Source organism: Naegleria fowleri (assembly GCF_008403515.1).
Source record: "Naegleria fowleri strain ATCC 30894 chromosome Unknown tig22, whole genome shotgun sequence".
NCBI lineage: Eukaryota > Heterolobosea > Eutetramitea > Acrasida > Naegleriidae > Naegleria > Naegleria fowleri.
The window spans coordinates 354,317-377,211 of NW_025407954.1; the positions used below are offsets into that span (position 1 = coordinate 354,317).

Below are 22,895 nucleotides of genomic sequence, written 5' to 3' on the forward strand. Positions count from 1 at the left end.
GTTGAAAATGTCAAATGCCCAACGTTTAATCATTCGTGGATGGCATGGAAAAATTGGACTATTAGAAATCAAGTTTTCTAATGGACATGAATTCCTTCAGTTCATATTCAGTTATTTGAGCTCTGCGTTCTTGGTGTTCTTGGATCAATTTACTCACCACTGAAGCTGTCAATTTTTTCACTTGAGTGGTCATCATTCTGCCCTGAGAATACTGCTCTCGAATTTGTTCCAACTGTTGGTCATCTTCCAAAAAGAATTCCAAGAATTTGAATGGAACATCGATCTTCAAATTTGCTCCATATTTGATATGAAGCTCTTTTGAAGATCCTCCTCCACTGAATGCACTTAAAATTTTAGATGCAATCATTGATGGAGAGTCTGTCAAGAAAATTGCAGAGCTCTTATCTGAGGAGGACATCTTTGTTTTTGCACCTTGCAATGAGGGTAAGAATTTGCCATGAACAAGGACAGGTTTAGGAAATCCCAATTTTGGAGCAACATCTCTGGTTAACCTAAAATAAGTATCCTGATCGATAGCACATAGGATGAGACACATGATTCGATGGTTGTGTCCTTGTTGGAGTGTGCTCTTATTCTCAATGTTATCCTTAAAATTCTGAGGTTCTGGGAAAATGTGTGGAAATGATAAATGAAAGGAAGGTGCAGCTTGAATGGCTGGAAAACTCATCTTTCCAATATTATCTGAATCATTAAATCCAAATACTCCTTTCACTTGACTGGTCGTCACACTTTTTTCAATTTGAACGACAGTCTTGTACAAATATCTCATATAATCTAAATTTGAAAATATAAAGGTTTTGCTCATGTCAAATCCACAAGCAATAATATCTTTCACATTTTTCAATCATCATGTTTCGAACTTGTTGAAAATCCAACTCTTGCATTAAAATCTTCTCATCTTCGGTTATTTGAATCACAAGAGGAACCTTAAAAGCCTCTTGCAAATACTTGGTAAACATGAATGGTACCATGTGTCCTAAATGCATCGAGTCGCTGGATGGTCCTCTTCCTGTATAGAGGTAAAACGGTTTTCCTTGTTCAAAGTGATCCAATAATTTGTTCAAATCTCGATGACTGAAGAAAATTCCTCGTTTAAGGAAATGGTGAGCCTTCGTTCCGGTTAATTTTTCAAAGCGATCAACCACATCTTGTTGTAGAGGTTCCGAACCGAATTGGACAATTAATTTGCTGTAATCAAAACCCTCATTGGATGCAGCTTGAACAGTGGTTGTTGAAATAATTTCCTCATAAGGACACCTCTCCTGTGGTTGATTTTGAGAGGTTGGTGGGATCATGATTAGTGGATGATGATGGTTCAATGATTGTTTTTTGTTGTGTATGAGATTCAATGAGAAAGGGAAGTGTGTTGAGAATTTATCATTCACACTCCTCTTTCATGTCCACCATTGATGTTTGAAGGAGTGCAAGTTGATACACGAAGATGTTAAAAATAACTTTTGCTAAGGGATTCGATCATTGATTGGCTCCAAAGTTACAAAAATCCATACTTTTCTAATGCAATCTTCGTTCACGTCAAACCATCCTTAGAGGCACCAAAAAACTCTACTTTCATTGGAAAGAATTGAAAATTACACCTTTTCAATCATGAACTCGACAATGACTGCATGATGATCGCTTGGTGCCTTATAATGGTTCGTCGAACTACTCTCATGATGATATTCTGAAGCCCTTCCATCCAATTGGTAGGACTGCACTCGTACTCGCAAATGATTGGAAGAGTAATAATGGTCAATCTGGCTTTCTGTTAAAAGACGATACATGATGTAATCAATTCTCTTTTTAAAGGTACCATCTGTACTGAAGGTGAGCGTGTGATGAGAGTCAAAGTCTTTCAATGTTTCAAGGTCATCAGTGGTGGCGTTAACGAGAAATGCACTTCTCGCTTCTTCGAAAGAATCTCTCCAATTTCCACTCGTTTTTAAAAGAGAGTACGCATGTTCGTGTGGTTCCAAATTAAAATCTCCACAAACCACTTGAAAAGAGGGTTGGAAAAGTGAAGACTCGTGATCTAAAACCTTAATTATGGAGGTGATTCATTTCATGACAATGATGACACTACTCATCATGAAGTCCAGTGTACTTACTTGATTAGCAAAATTTGTAATATCCAAAACATTTTGATTTCTTTCATGCTCTTTTAATGAAAGATGAGTATTGAAAATGTCCACCGTTATAAAATCAGATGTCATCTCCTCTCTGAGAAAGGGAATTAAAATTCGACTTCTTAATGAAATTCTTTGATGTGTGGAAGGATCTGACAAGTCTCGATAAAGTAACTTGTGATCTGTCTCCACCATTGGATATTTAGAAAAAATTGCAAGTCCTTCTTCCTGCATCATTGGGGGGAAACTACTCATCGTTGAGTAGGGAGAATAATAAGACATGGCAGGTCTGTGAATATAATGAATATATCTCAATTGAGTGAGAGCTTTTTTTAGATGGCTAATTTGATGATGATCTTGTAAAACATGTGTTGAGAAAACATCACTCAGGTTGGAATCATCCTTAGATTCATCAAGACGTACTTCTTGGAAACAAAGAACGTCAGGATTTTGCCTTCGAATGGTTTTAAGAATTTTGAATAATCTCAATTTCCAATTTCCCTCATAATTATGAATGTTGTACGACATGATCTTCAATGTAGTCCGAGTTGGTACTAGCGTACTCATTTCTGAATGTTGTAACGATGGAACATCATCAATTTTCCATCTTCGTCCCAATAAATACCACTTTTCAAATTTTGGAACAAAATGAAAATGAAACACAGGTTTTGGTTTAAATTGTTTCAAAAACTTTTGAATAAACTTCTCTTCCATAAAGTCAAGTTGGTGATTTAAAACTTGTACGTGTACATCATCTTCGTCAAACAACAAGCGAGAGTCTCCAACGACCTCAAACAATAATCCCATCCAAACTCGTATCCATTGCCACTCAAATTCACCATTCTGGGATATTGGTCTCTGAATCATTACTTGGCTTTCCTCTAGTTGATTAAAAGTGTGAAACAAAATACTTCCATAATTTACAATAAATATATCCAAACTTTGGGCTAATTTTTCATAAAGTGATTCATTGTTCGAATGATAGGATGAATTTTTTGATGATGGCTCTTCTCGAAAGATATTCAAACATGAAAATGTCCAATCTCTTTGAATAATATCTTCAAGAATTTGATTTTTGATAGCGTCAGACCATGCTTGATAGGAAGGAATTTGTGAAAAATTCGAAAGAGAAAGGCCTTCGAACGTGTTTGTTGGCCGAGTGGTGAAAAATGGTTTTGCCATCATATTTAGCACATTACCATACTCTAAATGTTTATATGAATTGTGATAGTCTTGTTTGATGATTTGTTCTTTGAATGAGTTTCGAGAATTAATTGAATTTCCGACGTTATTCATAAGGGCCTGCACCGCACAACAACACATAATGCAAAACAAAAAAAAGAGACTAAGTCTTTGCTGCATTTTTTTCACAACCTCATATGTACATGGTCACATAAACAACGAGAGAGTACAATGAAATAGTTTTAATTTAAGCCAAATACTTGTAAGTTTGTCTGTCATTTTCATCTCTTTCCAAGTATTCTCTTTCAATCAAGTTTTCAATTCTCTTCTTAATCAAAGTTGGAGCAGGCATAAATCTTTGTTGGAGCTGTTTGGTAGTTTCTAACACTAATTCACGATGAGACAAAACTTTTCTGGACTTCATGATACGGACAATAACAGCATCAACTACCATCTTACGTTCTTCTTCGACTTGTTCAGTAATCTTTTGTGCACCCTCATCACTTTGCTTGCTGATTGGAGGCATGACTGCAACCTTTAACTTTCTGCATTTGAAGCTGGTGTTAGGAACGAAGATTGTATTCTTGTCCAAACCTGTTTTCTTGGCTTCACCTGCTTCTTCAGTACCAGATTTGGCAACAAGAATCTTGGAGTACTTCTTATATTGTTCACCATCGTCCACTGGTTTCACAAGTTGAGCAATATTCTTCTTGAGCTCGTAAGAGGAAATCTTTGTTGCTTCTTCAATTTCACCATAAGAAAGTTTTTCCTTCTCATTGAACAAGAGCAAAATTGCCATTTGGTATGTTGAGACAGACAATTCATACTTTTGAGGGAATCCATTCATAATGAGAGAAGCATTTCCCAAATTGTATTGCCATGTCAGCTTTCTACCATTGTGTTGGCCTAAATAGAATTTAGCAAACATGTCAGCAGAAATATTCAAATCTTGTTCAGGGAATTCACATTTGGATGTGGTGGTGTTTGGCCAATAGCCTTGAGTCAAAACTTGAACGTTCATATCGATTGGAATATGCTTTTGTTCCTTATAGTCACCCCATTGAACCATCAAGTCTTTGCTTAACTTGATGTCCTTAAACATACCCTCAAGACGAGTAGTGAATTGAACACCGAATTCTGCTTTCAATTTTGTCAAGAAAGACTTTTCAGAGTCATCAGAAGCAGATCTTTCTTCCAAAAGACGAACTGCTAAATGTTCCTTATAGTATTTTTCAAATACGTCCTTATCTTTGACATGTCTAAATACCATAATTACATTATCAAAGAATTGATCAAGTTGCTCTTCTTCAACTTGTTGTTTACCCTTCTTAAGCTTTTTATCCAATAGCAATGAAAGATATTCAGGGAAACGCTCATTTGCGTTCACAATCTTATCAAATGCATCCTTTGTAGCTTTAGAGAAATCCTTATCACGAATAAAGGTATTGGTCTTTCTTGTCTTACTGACGCCTCCACCAACGGTTGCAGCACCTTGTCTCGTACTGAAAGAGCGTAACAACAATTCATCATAGTAAACTCTCAAAGCAATGACATCAGTCACCAAAGTTAAAAAGTCCTTATCTTTCTCTTGATCTTTAACAATTGCCATTCCTTGTTCGGTGATGTATTCACGGAAAATCTCAATTGTTGGTTCCAAGGCACCCTCAACCAAACTCAAAACATCGTAAACCAAACGTAATTCGGAATCTTTCTTATCCTTTAACATTACCAAAACACCACTTCCTTCCTTCTTTACGACTGACTCTTTATACTTTTCAATAAACTCTTCTTTGATAACGTTTTCAATTTTGTTCTTTGTGTCACCATCCAAGCAACGTTCAGCTCTTTCAGTCTCCTCCCTTAAACGAACTTGAATTCTCTTGAGATAATCCACAGCTGTACAATTATCAAAGAATTGTTGAGCTTCAATTTTGTAGTAGTGGTGAGATTCTTCCAAGAATTTAGTTTCAAATACAGGAATGTAAACTTTCTCCTTGTCAATTTCAACCATCATTTGTGTTAAACTACGAAGTAAAAACTTGTCTGCAATCTCGACATTATCTCTTTCCTTCTTGATGATTGTAAGCATGATTCTTTGAACTCTATCTGTCAACTTGATCAATACTTCCTCTCTGAAAATGAAAATACCTTGCTCAAAAACAGTTTTGATTTTTACGTCATGAGTTGATTGACGTTCGACCCATTGCTCATCCAAAAACAACAGCAAATCTCTAATAGTACATGCTGCTTTTCTATATTTCTTCCATACGTTCAATAGATAGGAAAGGAAAGTTGTGTCTGTTTGTTTGCTAATATCGTTGCAAACACCTTGTGTGTGTTTTGAAATGGTAGATCGCACCTTATCATAAAGCTTTTCACCAAACTTCTTGGTAACCAATTGATAGGCAAGACTGTTAATAATTGAAAAGATCGACAAGATCAAAGCATATAGATTGATATTATGATCATTTGACAATTAAATGATAAAGATGTAATCGATTTCATAGTAAGTATATACTTACTCGTACAACTTTTGATAGTCCATGCTTGTAGCCTTTTCATTATAAATGTCATCAATAGCAGAAGTGATAGTGGCCATGATTTTGTTAGCCTCATCCGAAGTCATTTCCTTCGTTTTGGCAAGGATGTTCTTTGGAATTTTCAAAGACATTTTCCTACTACGAGGTTTGGGAATATTATTAGCATCATCATACGATCGTAAATAATAGATCATTAATGGCCATCATCATCACGATCCATACAATCGATCAAAGATCATAGAAAATTCATATCAGAGTGAATAATTTAGATAATAAACCCGTATGATGATGACGTCTTCTCTTTCAAACACATACCTTCTTTGTTTTGATGTTCAGAATTTTTGTTACAAGATGGAGCAGCACGAGAGACGATCTTCAGCCGCTGCTTGAAATTTTTTTGCTATTTTTAAAAACAAAGTTCAAAGGTGTTTCCCTCAGCCCATCATCTACTGCGAAACGAACATGGCAAAAGGGTGATGAAGATAGAATTGTGATGCAAAGATCCAAATTGTGCAACTCGATATTCACATTGATACAATTACAAATATCGATACAATGAAAGTCTACTTGTCGTTTTATTCACCTAAACATTAAAGATTGGACTCTATGAATGATTGAACTGATTGAATGAAAACAATGGTCGTTCTTCGCTTTTTTCGAAGCTCTTCGTTACCCTCAACATTAATTCCATCTAAATCTATCAAACAAAGTGTTAGATATTCGTCACATTTCTTTTTTTCAAATATGTATTTCTTTTCACCTAATTCTTCTCTTTTATCTTTCAAACTTTTAACCTCTTGTTCTAAATTCTCAGCCCTTTGTTGAATTTCATTAATTTTCGAAAGTGTAATTTCTTCTTTTGTTGGAGTTGATTTTTGAATTTGTTCTTCAATTTGTGTAATATTATTATTTACATTTGATGGTGAGGAGGCATTGTTTGTTGTTTGGGTTTGCAATTTTGTTTTTTTACCAACTACAATTATTGAAATGTTTGGATCAAATCCTAATTCTTGTAATGTTTTGGTGCTTTCAGTTAATTCTTTTCCTTGATAAACAAGCTTAACAGTGGATGCCAATAGATGCTCATGGACAGCAACTTTTTCTTTCACAACTTCGAGCTTAATCATGAAAATTTTGAAAATAATCAGCAATAATAATTTCATTCCGTCGACATGTTACATCGGAACCAAAGTCAAGATGATCATTACGCACCGTTTCGCTTGCATTGAAGGTGAGTTGAAATTGTTTTTTAGAGAGGGTTTTAAAGTTCAATGTTACTTCGGAATTGCCCATTTTTTTGTTTATGAATTTAATTAAAAAGATCTTTTTATATATTACAATTACATCATGTATTTACAATTTTAAAAAACATTCAGACTTTTGAATTGGATTTTCATTCAATGTTATCAAACTCTTCAGGAATCTCAAACCGTTCATAAATTGATTTTTGATCCATGTTGAAGTTTTTCTTGCAATACATGACAAGCGCAAAAACATTATCGGTCCATCGATTAGCAGCATCTTTGCAAACACTGACATCGGATTTGATCTTTTCAATCAGTTCGGGATCTAAATCCTCATATCTTTTGAGTTGTTTCATTACTTCTTCTCTCTCCTTTCTTATTTCCTCTAGTTCATTTAGATATTTTCTTCTCTCCTCCGTATCTTCTTTTCCTATTTCAGCTTCTTTAATTTCTTCTTCTAATTTTGCTTTCTTTACATTTTCTGCATCTACTTGTGTTTGCAATTCTTGTTTCTTTCTCTTTCTGGACTCGCTTGCTGCACTCGGGAACAACCAATATTGATTTGATGATCCAATTTTGTCGGTATCAATTCTGGAATCGGCGGTGAGTTGAGTGAGCAAATCTTTAACGAGAGGAAACTTGATGGCAGGATTGAATTTAGGGAGCCTTTTCTCCAACTCTTTCAACGAAAAAGGTTCGCGATTTTCAAGAAAAAAATCTACACAAATATCAAGCTTTTCTTCATTGGATGTGGTCTTTTTCTTTGACATGATGAGTTTGGTCCGATGATGAGGCTAGCAGCGGCGATCAATACAAGGAAATGATACAGGTTAGAATGAGCGAATTTTTTTTGAAATGCTTTTTTAATTTTCCAGAATGTGCTGGATCAATTTTCGTGCTTCAAACCACTGGAACTGATCGGATAATTTACAATGCCATCTAAGGATTTCAATTTTGTTTGTAAATATTCTTAGTGTGTTAATTCAAAAAGTTCGGAAACTCTAATAATGATCTACGTTTTGTACGTCCGAGATTCTCGCACTTTATTCCGAAAATTCGCCAAACACAACAATAAAAAATGGACGCAGGAATTGTTGTGCCCGTGCTGAATCACAATGATTCCTCACCAGCAGAGGCCTTCTACCGCACCAGCTTGATGGCGTTAATGCATGCTACTGGAGGATCATCACATGAATTTTATAATAATCCTTCTTCTTGGCTTTCAGTAAACTCATCTTCAAATTCAACACACTCCGATGCCAATGTTACGTTTCTTCTCTTCATGACCTCTTTATCTGCAACTATTGAAGTAGTTATTGCGTGCAGTATTGGAGCAGTTCTAGTTTTTGTGGGTGTCTTAACCCCGGAACGTGTTCAATTTATGAGCAAACTTATATTCACTGTTTTCAGTCCGACATTCAATTTACATGCCTTGTCTCGTGCGATTAGTATTGAGGCTCTTTCTCATTTATGGATGTTGCCAATCATCAACCTCATACAAACCATCGTAGGAAATATAATTGGAAGAATTGTTTTTTTCAGAAAGTTTTGGAGAGGAACATTAAGTTACGAACAACAACAGGTCCAACATGTTACACAAACATTTAACAACGGAGTTACATTACCTTTAGTGTTTATGAGTGCTATTTGCAAAATTTCAGCTGGAGGAGTATTGTTTGATATTGATGTAGACAAGGCTGTTGAGCAAGCAATTGCTTATATTAATGTGTATACTTTACCTTCAATATTCTTGTTCTGGAGCTACGGTCTAACTGCATTATCCCCTCCCAAGAAAGAAGAAGGTAAAATTTCCTTACCAATTCGCAAAGAAATTTCTGAACATGCTGAAATGATGAAACATCATGAGGACAATGAAAGTGTGGAAACAGGAGAGATACATCATTTTGACCAAAATCATCAGGAATTTGAAGAAAGTTCACAAAGCATTGAAATGAAAGAGCATATCGAAAGCCCTCATCACACGGAGGCGCACGGCACCAATGAAGAAATGAATCATCACTTCGAAGACGCAAGCACACATGAAGAATCAGGAGTTTTGCAAGATTTGGAGTCACCAAGCACTTCCAATCAACGCTCATTTTTTGAGAAATGCAAAGATTTTTACAATGGTGACAGGATGAAACGGGCAAGGTTTATTCTTAAACAAACCATCAATGCTCCTGTGATTGCATTATTCTTAGGAACTATTATCGGACTAATTGAACCTGTGAAAACTTTTTTAATTACCAATCCACCAATGATCGTTAGTGCATTCGTACATACATTGACACTTTTTTCTAGGTAAGCCTGAATTAAGTTAAACATATGAAATTATTCACAAAGAACAGCGCGATTTTCCCTATTTCAATGCTCATTTTAGGTAAGTATTTATATGAATTTTGAACAAGAGATGCAACTTTTAAAATAGGTGCAAATGTAGCAACAACACTAAGAGCCTCTCTTCACTCGTCAGTCGACGAAAATGAATCCTCACTTCCCCTGTCTCAACGACTGAAAAAATTCCTTAATATTTTATATTTATTGAGGTGGTTCAGAAAAAAGTTTATTAATTTTAATAATCCTCTCGCATTATTAATAAGTATTGTGGTAAAGCTGGCAGTCATGCCGCTATGTGGCGTTGGGGTTGTTTATTTAGGAACTGTTGTTTGGAAAATTTTCCCTCCTGATCCAATTCTTGTTCTTACCATTTTAGGTTTGTTTTTGTTGTAGAAATCCAGAGATTAATATTTTAACCATGTTATAGTTGAATTTTCTGTACCTATGGCGATGGCAACCACCACCCTTAGTTCCATTAACGGCGACTTTGGACAGAAAATTATTTGCGAGAACTTACTTTTCAATTATCTTTTAGCTCCTTTATCCATGTCTCTGTATTGTTGGTGGTTTTTAAATCTTTGTTGTCAATTTACTGGTTGTCTGTGATTGGCAACGCCCAGCTTGTCAATATTACGTATCCAATTTTGTCATGAATATTTGTTTATTCAACAATTAATAAAAGTCACAACTCAAATGGTTATTTCTATCCACTAGAAATATTCATGTTGATTTTGTGGTGGTCCTCTTTTCCTTTCGTCTTTGTCGCTTCTTTTCATCTTTTGATACACGAGTAGCGACAAGATGGAAGACAATTTTTCCGAGTTTGTCATGTTGGATGACAAGATATGTTGGAAAGTTTGTTCAAATATTGTGTCCTGTTGATGCATCAAATGGTTTGGGTGAGTGATAGAGCCAACAGATTCATTTTGGAAGCCAATAAATTCCAAAATAGCTTTCAATTTTTCTCCTTCTGGGGAGTTTGAGCTTGGAATTGAAGTCGAATTCACTACTTCAATCAATTTGCTAAGGGAATTTCTTTCTGTTGGATGGTCATTCTGAGAAGTGAAGGGTTGATTCAAAGACTGTGCATTGAACTCTGGATGAGTGCTACCCATTCCTCCACTCATAGTTGGCTTCATATGTGGAAATTGTGACGGAGGTGATGGATTGTTCACAGACAGTGGCTGAGTTTGTTTTAGTATTTGAGACTGATCAGCATGATGACGAGTGACAACCTGTGGCTGTTGTTGAGTCATGAATGGAGAGTGTTGGGTGGCAGATTGTAACATGTTGCAAAGCATTGCCATCTGTTGTTGTTGATGCTCTTGTTCAGCCATCACTGTCTGTTGTTGATTGTATTGATTCTGTTGTTGCTGATTGTGAAACATCACACGATTGGGAGGGACATAACTAAATGTCGTGTGATGATTGACATGGTAGCTATGACGATCGTTATGAATTGATAAACAATCATTCATACCCTTCTTCATGGTTGATGGTGTCTGATGAGATAATAGTGGCATCTGTTGTTGTTGCTGTTGCAATCCAAAACAAACATGATGTGGTGGTTCTCCAACACTATTGCTACTACTGAGAGTGGTGATGGATGAGGATGGAGAAGTTCTCATATTGTTGCTGTTAAATGATTCAAAATTCACTCCTCCGCCATGATTGGAAAGTGGAGCAACCATGGTGGATGGTGATAGACGTCTCGATGTTGATGGTTGTTGTTTTGAAGGTGTGCCAGTCGTCATAGTACTATGACTTTCAGTAGTCACAACAGTGGTCATGACATTGGATCTTGTTTTTGATGGTTTTTGAATTTTGACCTTTTCTGAAGTGACAATATGTTTGCTTTCGAGATCTTTTTCAACACATGTTGGATCAGAGGAGAGTGACATTTGACTTCCCTCAAAAGTGGTTCTTTTCTTCTTCTTTTTGACTCTCTCAGAGATGGATGGAGTACAAGAAGTAGCAGCAGTCGTAGTACTGGTACTATTGCATTGACTTGTCATTACATTCATGTTTCCAACTTGTTGTTGTTCTAAAGAAGATGTTCTTGGCTGATCCACTTGTTCTTGAGAATATTGAACATTGACACTATTGAGACATCTGTCATGAAAGGAAGAACTCTGGTTATTGTCCATCAGGATCATGTTGTTGTTGGAATAGGGATGAGAGTCATGATGAGTATTCATGGAAGAGAGATTGAGAAAACCATCATCACTGTTCGAAGAGGAGGATGAAGAGGTTGAGGATGAAGAGTAAGAGGTGGTGGCTACTGATGAAGAAGATGGTACATCTGAAATTGGTATTTGTGGTGGTGGTGGTGATGATGATGGTTTGGGTGGTTCTAAAATTTTGTAAACTGTTAATTCTTCACTACATGTCTGTGTCTTGTTCCATTCAAAGTAATTTTGTAAGAGTTTGTCATTTTGAAGAGGCTTTCGAAGTCGTGTCTTTTTAATGTTGTGTTCCTTATTTCTTCGATTGATTTTCACTTTGCATTTGACCTTGGTGGTCTCATCAACGAAGGACATGACGTTGGAAGGAGTGGATGTTGTTGTGTTTGTGGTGTTTGTGGTGTTGGTGGTGTTTGTGGTGTTGGAATTTGAAGTAGGACAACAAGTATTCGAAAGTGGAGTTGATCGATGCGGGGTACTGTTATTATTATTACTAAAATGGTTCAATTGATCACCATCACCAACAATACCAACATTTGAAGACAATGGAGAGGGAGCATGTTGATTCATCATGTTTGGAATATTGATTGTTGTTGCTAATGTGAGAGCATTTGAAGTAGAATTTGTTGTAGAATTTGTTGTAGAATTTGTTGTAGAATTTGAAGTAGTAGTAACATACGGAGGAATCGCATGAGTAGTAACATTAGTATGTGATGGGATATACTCCTCTTCGAGCATCAACATCATCATGGATAAGGTGCTTTCCATCGTCGTGGAATGACCACCACAGCTCAAATGGGAGGTTAATGGAGAATGTGAGCAGATCTTTTTTGATTGTTGTTGAATGGGTTGCTGTTCATGCATGAGTGGTTGTGATGGAGAGGATGTTTCTTGTTGAAGAAATTGCTTCTCGCATGTGGTCTCGTTATTTCTCTCAATGTTGTGGATTGAAGTGGTGGTGTTGTTGCTGGTGTTGTTGCTGGTGTTGTTGCTGGTGTTGTTGCTGGTGTTGTTGCTGGTGTTGTTGCTGGTGTTGTTGCTGGTGTTGTTGCTGGTAGTGGTGAGTGTGGTATCATCCTCACAGCAACCACTGGTGTGAGTACTACTACTACAACTCGTGCGGTTGTGATAATTCAATTTTACTCCACTCTCATTCCAATAAGCTGAACTGTTTAAAGAATTCAAAGCTGAAGAAGGAATGGAGGAGTGCGAACAGGAAGTAAGATCGTTATCCAATGGTTGTTTCTGAAAATAGAAGACAGATTCGTTTGGGTGATGCAACTCAATCGATGAATGAATCATGGGTGAATAGAAATCTGAATGGTTGTGACCATGTGGTGATTGTTTGTGATTGGAATTGTTGTCCTGGTCGCAACAAGAAGATGCATTCGGTGGTGTTGGTGGTGGTTGTTCGTCACTCATATATACTCTCACAACAATGGTGTGTCTTTTTTGCTAATCAAAATTTTGAAGGAGAGTGGATGGAATCGGAACGAATAACAAGCTAAAAAGAAGAGTTGTTTGAATTCTTTGAAGAAATAGGGTGCGACAAAATGCTCTGTCTTATTCCCTTTTTCAAAAAAAAGGAAGGGTTTGATTTCAGAGAGCAACAGTTTCAAGTTGGGGTGTTTTTTATATAAACGTGTGGTGGTTGAATATTGAAAGGAATAACTTTGAGTCTCAAAAGCAACCACCAATGGAATGACATTCGCACGAGAATTGAGGAGCAATGGGACAATACCTGACGAAGATGTTTGAGATTGGTTCATGGAGCCAGATTAATCGAATCGAAAATGACTTCTCTCCCATCACGTCGTTTTCTATCAAAGCCAGTTTCCTCGGAGTAGTAAACTTGGTAAGCACTAATTTATTATGGGTGATTGATCATTTCGCTCAGATAGTTCTTGACCAAATAAGACAATGCCGAGCAGAACCTTTTTTACCCGTCAAAACATTTGAGTGGTGACAAGGTTTGCAAATTTTTTAAAGACACAACCCATTCGGTCCTTGCACCACACACAGTCCATTCACGGGTCTACCATCGAAAAGGTTCGAAATTCTTCAAAAATACACCAAAATATTTTTGTTTGCCTTGCAAGGCTGAAAAGATTGGGTCCAAGATTCTTGATGCTCCATCCACTTCATCCAATGGGCAGTAATAGGTTTGTGAAATGTTATCAAGATCACTCAAGGGATTTTCATCATTGTTCCATCCTTGAGATGCAAGGATGTGTGTGCAGAGTGGTGTTAAAATGAAGCGATGATTCAAATGGAAATGTTTGAAAATGTTGTCATTGGATGACGATCGTTTAAACACCTACCTGTATCTACAGAGGACATGTAAATAAAGTCTTTTGCATAATCAGCAGCACTTGTTCGTGTCATCATATTAAGAGAGGCTATTTTGAACGATATCATTCACAATCGATGATGGATAATATGACGCAATTCCAAAAAAATCAAATGAGCAATTAAGGGAATCGCGAATTTAAATTATTAAAACATACCTTTTGCCATGTTCAGATGTGGATGATGCACTCCTTTAGATCGTCTATAAAATTGTCCTTCCATTGAACTCACATTAATTACAAAGCTCATTGGTTCATGGTTAAGATTGTTCTTCATTGAATATATTGCTCCTTGGGCTAAAAGATTTTTCAATCTGGAAGTTAAAATAAAAGGAGCGGTGACATTAATTGTTTGAACTTCAAGCATTTCAAAGACAGGAACCTAATTGACCATAAATGTTCATTATTTTTTCAATAGTTCATCAGTTGAATATTCATTGTATACAAAAGTAAAGTGTTGTAGCCAAAACAACATGTTTGAACAATTTACCAAAGAATTTCACACTTACCTGATCCAATTTCTGAATCCATGAATTGGTGTTCCTAAAGTCTGCTTGATTTTGATTGACATCGAACACATCTCTTGGAAAACTTTGTTCATTGTAAGATTTGTCCTCATCTAGAATGGGAATTTGGCAAAGTAAACTGCTTGAGCTTACATTTACTTCATCTCTCATGGCATTATATTTAAGAGAAGAACGAGAATGAGAGGTGTGAAGGATAACTTGAGAATTTTCCGCAGCACCATTGCTTGATGTTGGATTGTATTCGAGAGCTTCTCTCTTTTCCATTGAAGACAACATTCGTAGTGCAATATCTTTTTGTTCTGGCATGACTTTCATTGAAAAGTCAAGTGGTAATAATTTACGTTGAGTTTCGGACATGTCTTCAAGACTTGTTGTTAATTCATATTTTGCAACATGCTCATAGTAAGCAGTGGGTTTGCGGATGGTCTGTGCCGCACAATTAATGAGAATATCTATTTGAAATGGACATGTTATCCAATATACATGATATTAACGGATGTCCAGGTGTTGAAATTTCATATTGTAGATGTCAATGGAATGTGACAATTTCAAGATGAATGCATGTGAAACTTACCCAATCGAGGAAGTGTGTGATTGAGATGATCAGTAAATTGTACCACTGACGGAATGTGTTTGAAATCAATGCCATAAATTTTGAGACGATCTTTCCACATTTCAAAATCTGGTTCTAATGAATATCTCTTTGCACAATCTTTTGGAAATCTAGAAGTAACAATAACCAGTTCAGCATTACACCTCAATAATTTAAGTGCAGTGTAGAAACCAATTTTAATTCGACCACCAGTGACAAGACAAATTTTACCTGTCATATCCATTGTTTGGTTTCTCTTTTCCAAATTAAACTCTCCACATTTTGGGCACATTTTATGATAAAAGTGATGTATTTCGTGAGTCTTTTCATGACAAATATAGCATCTGTAAAAGAGGAATTCATGAAAATGTCACAAAAGGAAGTTGTTTGAAATAATTCAGGAAACTTACCTCACAGCTCGCAATAATCTGTTGTTAGAGTTGTGGGATGAAGTGTTCGAGAATGTTGTCAAAGTTTGTTCCTTGTTATTCATGTTCTCAGTCACGTTCTGTTTATCATTTTGCTCGTTCGAAACAGAAATATTAGAAGCAAAGCCTTCTTCTGGAATATTCTCAATAATAACCTCATCTTCTTCATGGGTGAGTTTGGGTACTTCACTATTTGGTGCATTTGGAATCATTGCAATTTGTTGTCTCAAATAATGAACTTCGTTGTGTTTTTTCATTTGCATCACAGATTGCATGAGAATGCTCTTGTCATGATTTTTAAATTTTTCTTTTGCTTTTTTTCTTGATTCTCGTTTCATTTCTGCTTGTTCTTCTTTTGAAATCTTTCTTTTGAATAGTAAAGATCCAGCATGAATTAATTGGGCTAATCGAGGGTCTTGTAAATGATAAGAGTGATGGGAAAGCCTCTCGAGCACTGAAGCTGCCAAATGAATTTCCGATTCCGACACAATGGATTCTAATGGAACTTGATGATGAGCAAATGGAGATGATGATTGTTGACTCGAAGGGGTGATGGAAGAACTCGTGATTCTATCGTTATTATGATTCATATCATGAGTAAAAGTATTTTCTGAACCATCATCATTCATGGATAAGGAATCATCATTCAATCGAGTAGTAGCAGTATTATCAGTTGTTGAATTGACCTCTTCCGATGAAGATGACGATGAAGGGAGTAGTAATTGTTGGACGGGATGGATGTCCTCAGTTTGTGAGGAATGCATTTTTTTAAAGTGTAAAATCTCTTCTTTCAAATTTATTATTGAGCCTTTTTCACCGTCTCTCCAAGAGTCTGACTCGACCTCAATCTATCCAATTCAATTCGAGAAATATATCAAAGATCATGTCACTTGAGAGTGTCTTAGAACTTTAAGGTTAAGGAAACATAGGATTCAATGTCCATGTCACCTGCAACCACAGGAATGGCAGAGGGTGTTCCACCTTGGGAAGCATCTTGATAACGAGCATACATTCTTGGATACGATACTGGAGTGGTGCTACTACTTTCAATATTCAAGTCAGTGACCTCTAGTCTGTTCTTGATTTGCTCAAAGGACGGTGCATCATAGAGAGCAATCAACACATTTCCCACCTTTGTCATGGCATCTTGAATGGCCAATTGAAGAGCTTTGTTTTTTGCCTTCTCAATTTCAGTGTCATTGGCTACGAGATTCATGCTACTGATTTGAGTGACACCTAAATTGTATGTGTGCGGTTTCAAAGTGATGATCGAGTGGGTGAATCCACAATCATAAAATAGGATTCATCCGTTATCATTGAACACGAATCTGAACGTTGTCATTGAAACACACTTACCTAACTCGACGAGCTTGTCCAACACTGGACCCACACTTCCCAAATTACTCACACTGAATGAGATGCTGTTCGAGGATCTATAACCCACTCTTGTGTATTCCTTCGTGGTATCATTATATACATAGACTGGATATAAAGAAATGGAAGAAGTTCTCAATTTGAACACATATTCAATTTGTTGGAGAGTTTCCATGACTTGAGCGGAGGACTGACCCACTTCTCGTTGAGCAGCTGAAGCAGAAGTCTTTTGAGCTTCAATGGCAATAGTGAAATCTGCTTGGGTGACAGCTGTTTTTGTTTTTCCAGTTCCTCTCACACTGATCGTTGTATTGTATCGATGAGTAGCGACATTGTACGTTAGAGGCAACGAAATTTCTTGTGAGAAGGACCAGTGGCACAAGAGCAGCAGAGTCACAAGTAACAAGAGACTACCACCACTAGAAAGTCTGATCTTGTTGGAATTATGTGCGTAAGGTTTCATGATGAATGAACGTTGAAAGTTTTTGTTGTTAGCATCATGAAGAACAGTGTGTGTGTTGTGAAATACACTTTTAAATTGTTGTTGAGATCTGATTAAGGCAAAACCAAATGTGGAATTTAACCAAATGAAAGTATTCAAAAAACAAGTTCAAAAATAAGTCCAAGTTCATGGCCAACAACATCACATGGATCATTCATAATAATATGATCAAATATAATAGTATGGCAGGGTGCAATTGAGGCTTCTAATGAGCAAAATAGAGTTGAGTTTGTGGAACTTGTGGCTGGTTGTATAATCTCCTCATGACTCGAAAGACACACGACTTGAAATGTCTCACATTAAGGAAGTTTATTACTCATCCATTACAATCCATCGTCTTCTTCATCGTCATGAATTCCAGGAATTTGGAATTCCTTTGGATTCATAATGTAACAACTGCATATTAACGGAGTGATGGACATGACAAGTCCAATACCAATGACAAATCCACTCAAAATTCCAAAAGTTTCCAACACAATTTCCTTCCATTGCTTGTCACTGATGGGACCTTTTCCATCCAAACTGATTTAAATGATTCATCGAGGTGGATTTATGATCCATTTTCAAATGTTGATGGTTATTTACAATAATGAATTCACGATCGATTGCAAGGACATGTGTGTAGTTAGTGAATAATGAACAACAACAATTTTCATCAAACCTACATTTCCTTTGGAGTTGGTGAATAAATTACTAATAAAATCATGCTCACTAAACCAATCACTGTCAGTAAGACACCACTGGTCAAAATCATGAGCCAACAAATGAAATGTGATCTTCTATTCTTTTTCATTTTCCACCATGCAAATCGGGAATCATTCTTGTGATCTAGTATTGATCAAAAGGACAAATTTAAAAATTCAATATTCCACAAAATCAGAGCAATTCATTAAATTGTAATGTAATCATCGTGAATTTAAATTTTTGCAAACATGATGAACCCATTCCGAAGGTCAAATCAGTAACGACCAAAACCATCATCAAACAATCATATATTTTCATGATGGAATGATGAGCGAGGAGATGATTCAGAATGAGACTTACTGTGGGCGGAAGTGGACGTTGGTTTTGTATTTGAGGTGAGGAGCTGTTGATCGTCCTCTTCTTCCAATAATCGGTTTTGCATCCGTTGTTGATGATGATGAGAGAGGTCAGGTCGAGCAACAACGATTTTTTTGCTTTAAAATGTAGTGATTGTAACGGATGGTATGATGTTTGACATTAGAAGAGTCTCAGGCTTCACGGCCAACACTAATTGGGGCGTGAATTAACTTTGAAGAGTCTTTTCTCCTCTGACAGTCCCCCAACAACACTTCCAATCTCAAAAAAAACAGAAAAAAGTTTGCCGCACGTCTTTTAATGTAGTAGCCACTACACGAGAGGCTATACACAATCTCTACATCATCATCAACGAACCAACATACTTTGTGTGCCTCATCACAACTGGCAATTTCCAACCCGATATCGAGAATTTGAATAACTCCAAATACTAGTATTAACAACAACATTGTTTATTATTGAAATTAATAATAGGAATGCCTTCCAAGGTTGAACCTCTTGAATGTGAAGGCTTTTTACACCACGATGAAGATGAAGACGATTTAGATTTCGAATTAGTCGATCTTGAAACAAACTGTTCATCCGACGCGGAAAAAACAATTAATAACAATAACATTTCTCAACCATCAAGTAGCAGAACCCCACCCAACAAATCTAGGCTCACCAAACGTTTCAATGATCATTCTCCATTATCATCATCATCAGGGACTGCTTTTAATTTTAGTGGAGTAGGAGAGGACGAAGAACGATTTAATTTGATAGATTATTTGGGACCACCACCTCGTCCTGTAGAATCTTTCACTCATCATCATCATGACTCTCCTTTGTATCGTATTCCTCAAGTTGAGGATGAAGAGGATGATTTTGCGGATGAACAATCACCTCCATCACAATCATCAAATCGAAAGTCTTACAATCAACCAATCCCATCCTCATCAACCAAACACACATCTAAAAGCTTCACAAAGGAAGACAATTTTATTGAGAATACTAGTGATAGTGATGATGATGAAAGTCTTCAACATTCATCATCACGGTTTTATCATCATTCTTCTCAACAACAACCACGACGTCACCGTTCTAACCACAGACGAACATCATCAGCAGATTTCGAATCAAATTCTCATTTTTCGAGCATCAACATCAGCATTGGCAATAGTTCATCTCCTATAACGCATAGTGGAAAACATCACCACAGAAACAATAGCGATAGTTACTTCCCTCAAGGTTATAATTCTCACATTTACACTACAACACCAATTAGTTCAAGTAGTAACCATGCTGAACCTCATATTTTTCGAATTTATTCTCAATCTCTTCCTTCCACCTCTTTTATTCAAATTATGAATGACCGAGCTTCTGGTGACAACAGTCACAAACACAATAGAGGCTCTTCCCTTATTGCTAATAATGGACCTGTTAATCACATTTCCATTAGTACCACCCCAACCTTTCCGTCTACAGCAGAAACTAGAAGAGGAAGAGGTCATAAAAGGGTCTCTTCAGCAACAAGCATGCATTTCACATCTGCTGATACATATCCTGAACAAAATGCTGGTAACATAGCTGACTCTAATAATATTTCGAATGAGATACCATATACGATCGAAGAGGCGGACGATGCAAATAATTCAGCCTCTAGTACGTTTACAACAGTACCGGATATTCGTGTCACATCAAATGGAGACGCAAATATCAGACGAGGTTTTAGAAACATGACTCCTCAAAACATCGACACAACACAAGAGAGAAATGTTATTGCAATTTTGTCAACAAGCCCAAATGAAACATCAAACACACATGGTGCTTTATCCTCTAGAAGATCCTCGATAACAGGTGGACAAAGAACATCAGTGGTAGTGCAAATGATTAAGGTAAAGTGGAACGAACCAGAAATACAATCCGAAAGGAGACTATCAGAAATTTACGCACAAAGAAAAAATAACGGAAGGAGGCGACCAAAAGTTCCCAACATTCCAACAAGTGCAAAACATATGAGAGTGAAACCTAAGGTAAAAAAGCATTATGTTGATATTTGCACACAAACAGATGATGCTGATGAGAAATCTGTAGAGACAGTTAAAGAACAATCAAAAGCAGGAATCACTACTGACAGTTCTGATAACGAAGAAACATCTGGAGAAATTACAGACACAGAACATAGCAGTACAACGTCCAACGAAGAAAAGATGCCTCATGACATGACACTGCAAGAGGATGATTTCACACTCCAACCTTCCCAGCAAGAAGAAGAGGTATCATCCATTACTTTTCCAATGACATTTGTTGTTACTAAAACTTACAATAGCCATAGTAATTCACATTCACCATCCACACCCTTAACTTCAAGATCAACTGTGATACAAATTCCAAGCCTAACAGTTGATACTTTCAATCCAGAGCAATACTTTAGTGATTATACCTATACGGATAATCATGAAGAGAATAAGACATCATTATTGGAATGGTTTGAAAAGAATGCTGATGATTCTAAAGATGCACTCAACGATGTAAAACGCAAAATTTTAGATCAAAAAGCTGGACAGCATTATGAAGGTATTGATGTCAATGCCTTAATTTTAAAATACAGAGATGCAGAGGGTGAACTAATTACTATTAGATCCACAGAAGAGTTGAAAACAGCTATTCAAGATTATCTTACATCAAGGAAGCACAGGGCCAGTGGCGTCAAGATTGAAGATATTAGTGAAGGCGAACAAAATGAGCCAGCTTTTGAGTTAGAGGCTCACGTCGATGAATCACAACTTGTCGATGATGCAGATTCTGAAGCCAGTTCGTTATCGATATCCTTTGTTGGTCAGGACTTGGAGCCATTTGTAATGTTAGCCACAAACTTTGCAAATGAGAGAATGAATATATTTGTGGAAACACAATCACCACTTGTGATTGTTCAACAGATACAGCCAAGTCATAACAATAATCATGGCATGTATTTAGCGCATACCTATGGACAAAACTCACATCATAACTTCCATCACTTTAATGACCATCATCATCACTCCATATCACCTCCTGCATCATACCATTCCTATCATCCACCTACTCAAATCGTCAAGAAATCAGGATTACACAAAAGCTTTTCGGAGGACGACATTTTCAAACCTGCTGAAAAGAAACTAACAAAACACGAAGAGGTTAAGGATGAAAGATCAAGCCAAACACCAACCAGTTTAATGTCCACTCAAGAGCAACAAAAAGCTCTTTGGTATAGAGATATATATCATTTTAGTTCATTATATTGCCCGACATTCGAAGAACAAAAGCATTTATTTGATACAACACAAATTGGAAAAGAACTCGGAAAGGGAGGCTTTTCAGGTACGTTCAAATGTTTTTTTACTTACTTCTTATATTTACTGTGAATATAATAGTGGTTTATAGCGCAATTCATATCATTACTGGCCAAAATTTTGCCCTTAAAATTTGTTATCTCGACAAACTGAAACACATGTACAAGAGCGAAAAGAGTGATGTTGTATTTGCTCGTATTGTAAATGAAATTAAGATTTTAGAAGACATTGGAGATCACCCTAACATTGTGAAATTTATCGCAAGCGACTTGTTTAAATTTACGAAAATTTGCGATGAAGATCGTGATAAGTACAACAATGGAAGTATTTCAATGATTATGGAACTTGTTCACGGAGATACTTTGCATAAGGTTGTTCGAGATAGTGCAATTGGAAGATTACACGAAAACATTGTGAGAATTTACGCCAAACAAATTGTGGAAGCTCTTTCGTATTTACATGGAAAAGATATCATTCACGGAGACATTTCTCCTTCTAACATTATGATTGATCGATGGGGCATTCCCAAGTTGATTGACTTTGGACTTTCTAGAAAGTTAAATTCACCTCAAATTGGTGAAAAAACCATTACCGGTACATGCATGTATATTGCACCTGAAGTAATGTCTCATCTTCAAAGTAGTACTGCTTCAGATATTTTTTCATTTGGTTGTATTGTTTTAGAAGCATTAACTGGAAGAAGACCCTATCCTGAGTTGGAATCCCTTCAAGAACCTTTGCAAGTATTTTTCCATATTCTCAAGAACCAAAAATCTCCAGAAATTACAGAAACAGAAGCCTCTGAATACTCGATCTCCAAAGAAGCTTTGGATTTTCTTTCCAAATGTCTCTGCTGGAATCCAACAGAAAGAGCAACAGCTAAGCAATTGTTACAACATCCATTCTTAATTCCAATGTCACGAGAGGAAGTGAAAAAGTCTCTATTATCGACCAACTTTAAAATACGAGAACAAAATCAAATTGATGCAAAACTCACTGGAACAACGACAAATGCTACTTCAAAAGGAGCTGCCTCTAATGAATCTGTGGACTTTTCGACGAGCTCTGATGAAGATTTATTTGACGATGATGTCGACGAGGATGAAGAAAGCTCATAAAATTCA

At 36.6% G+C, this 22,895-nt stretch overlaps 12 protein-coding genes across 12 annotated transcripts; 2 read left to right on the forward strand and 10 right to left on the reverse strand.

Annotated features, from left to right (window-relative positions):
* Window positions 1-61: 61 nt before the first annotated feature.
* FDP41_001051 (uncharacterized protein) lies at window positions 62-790 on the reverse strand (the record flags this gene model as incomplete). The annotated part of the gene is made up of 1 exon (XM_044700816.1): window positions 62-790. The coding sequence occupies one exon, from the start codon at window positions 788-790 to the stop codon at window positions 62-64; it is 729 nt and encodes a 242-aa protein (XP_044564611.1).
* Window positions 791-827: 37 nt separating this feature from the next.
* FDP41_001052 (uncharacterized protein) lies at window positions 828-1,316 on the reverse strand (the record flags this gene model as incomplete). Its single annotated transcript, XM_044700827.1, has 1 exon — window positions 828-1,316. One exon carries the CDS (start codon window positions 1,314-1,316, stop codon window positions 828-830), a length of 489 nt encoding a protein of 162 aa, XP_044564612.1.
* Window positions 1,317-1,610: 294 nt separating this feature from the next.
* FDP41_001053 (uncharacterized protein) lies at window positions 1,611-3,440 on the reverse strand (the record flags this gene model as incomplete). Its single annotated transcript, XM_044700838.1, has 2 exons — window positions 1,611-2,057; window positions 2,127-3,440. 2 exons carry the CDS (start codon window positions 3,438-3,440, stop codon window positions 1,611-1,613), a joined length of 1,761 nt encoding a protein of 586 aa, XP_044564613.1.
* Window positions 3,441-3,573: 133 nt separating this feature from the next.
* Window positions 3,574-5,997, reverse strand: FDP41_001054 (uncharacterized protein; the record flags this gene model as incomplete). The annotated part of the gene is made up of 2 exons (XM_044700849.1): window positions 3,574-5,737; window positions 5,849-5,997. The coding sequence occupies 2 exons, from the start codon at window positions 5,995-5,997 to the stop codon at window positions 3,574-3,576; spliced, it is 2,313 nt and encodes a 770-aa protein (XP_044564614.1).
* A 459-nt stretch (window positions 5,998-6,456) lies between these two features.
* FDP41_001055 (uncharacterized protein) lies at window positions 6,457-7,159 on the reverse strand (the record flags this gene model as incomplete). The annotated part of the gene is made up of 2 exons (XM_044700860.1): window positions 6,457-6,984; window positions 7,079-7,159. 2 exons carry the CDS (start codon window positions 7,157-7,159, stop codon window positions 6,457-6,459), a joined length of 609 nt encoding a protein of 202 aa, XP_044564615.1.
* Window positions 7,160-7,259: 100 nt separating this feature from the next.
* On the reverse strand, window positions 7,260-7,880 carry FDP41_001056 (uncharacterized protein; the record flags this gene model as incomplete). Its single annotated transcript, XM_044700871.1, has 1 exon — window positions 7,260-7,880. The coding sequence occupies one exon, from the start codon at window positions 7,878-7,880 to the stop codon at window positions 7,260-7,262; it is 621 nt and encodes a 206-aa protein (XP_044564616.1).
* Window positions 7,881-8,188: 308 nt separating this feature from the next.
* On the forward strand, window positions 8,189-10,053 carry FDP41_001057 (uncharacterized protein; the record flags this gene model as incomplete). The annotated part of the gene is made up of 4 exons (XM_044700882.1): window positions 8,189-9,411; window positions 9,459-9,490; window positions 9,539-9,823; window positions 9,875-10,053. 4 exons carry the CDS (start codon window positions 8,189-8,191, stop codon window positions 10,051-10,053), a joined length of 1,719 nt encoding a protein of 572 aa, XP_044564617.1.
* A 104-nt stretch (window positions 10,054-10,157) lies between these two features.
* On the reverse strand, window positions 10,158-13,052 carry FDP41_001058 (uncharacterized protein; the record flags this gene model as incomplete). The annotated part of the gene is made up of 1 exon (XM_044700893.1): window positions 10,158-13,052. The coding sequence occupies one exon, from the start codon at window positions 13,050-13,052 to the stop codon at window positions 10,158-10,160; it is 2,895 nt and encodes a 964-aa protein (XP_044564618.1).
* A 613-nt stretch (window positions 13,053-13,665) lies between these two features.
* Window positions 13,666-16,289, reverse strand: FDP41_001059 (uncharacterized protein; the record flags this gene model as incomplete). Its single annotated transcript, XM_044700904.1, has 6 exons — window positions 13,666-13,844; window positions 13,952-14,029; window positions 14,138-14,360; window positions 14,488-14,957; window positions 15,080-15,441; window positions 15,508-16,289. The coding sequence occupies 6 exons, from the start codon at window positions 16,287-16,289 to the stop codon at window positions 13,666-13,668; spliced, it is 2,094 nt and encodes a 697-aa protein (XP_044564619.1).
* A 137-nt stretch (window positions 16,290-16,426) lies between these two features.
* On the reverse strand, window positions 16,427-17,362 carry FDP41_001060 (uncharacterized protein; the record flags this gene model as incomplete). Its single annotated transcript, XM_044700916.1, has 2 exons — window positions 16,427-16,761; window positions 16,882-17,362. The coding sequence occupies 2 exons, from the start codon at window positions 17,360-17,362 to the stop codon at window positions 16,427-16,429; spliced, it is 816 nt and encodes a 271-aa protein (XP_044564620.1).
* A 362-nt stretch (window positions 17,363-17,724) lies between these two features.
* FDP41_001061 (uncharacterized protein) lies at window positions 17,725-18,527 on the reverse strand (the record flags this gene model as incomplete). The annotated part of the gene is made up of 3 exons (XM_044700927.1): window positions 17,725-17,923; window positions 18,067-18,229; window positions 18,446-18,527. 3 exons carry the CDS (start codon window positions 18,525-18,527, stop codon window positions 17,725-17,727), a joined length of 444 nt encoding a protein of 147 aa, XP_044564621.1.
* A 409-nt stretch (window positions 18,528-18,936) lies between these two features.
* On the forward strand, window positions 18,937-22,889 carry FDP41_001062 (uncharacterized protein; the record flags this gene model as incomplete). Its single annotated transcript, XM_044700938.1, has 2 exons — window positions 18,937-21,799; window positions 21,853-22,889. The coding sequence occupies 2 exons, from the start codon at window positions 18,937-18,939 to the stop codon at window positions 22,887-22,889; spliced, it is 3,900 nt and encodes a 1,299-aa protein (XP_044564622.1).
* Between the last annotated feature and the right edge of the window lie 6 nt (window positions 22,890-22,895).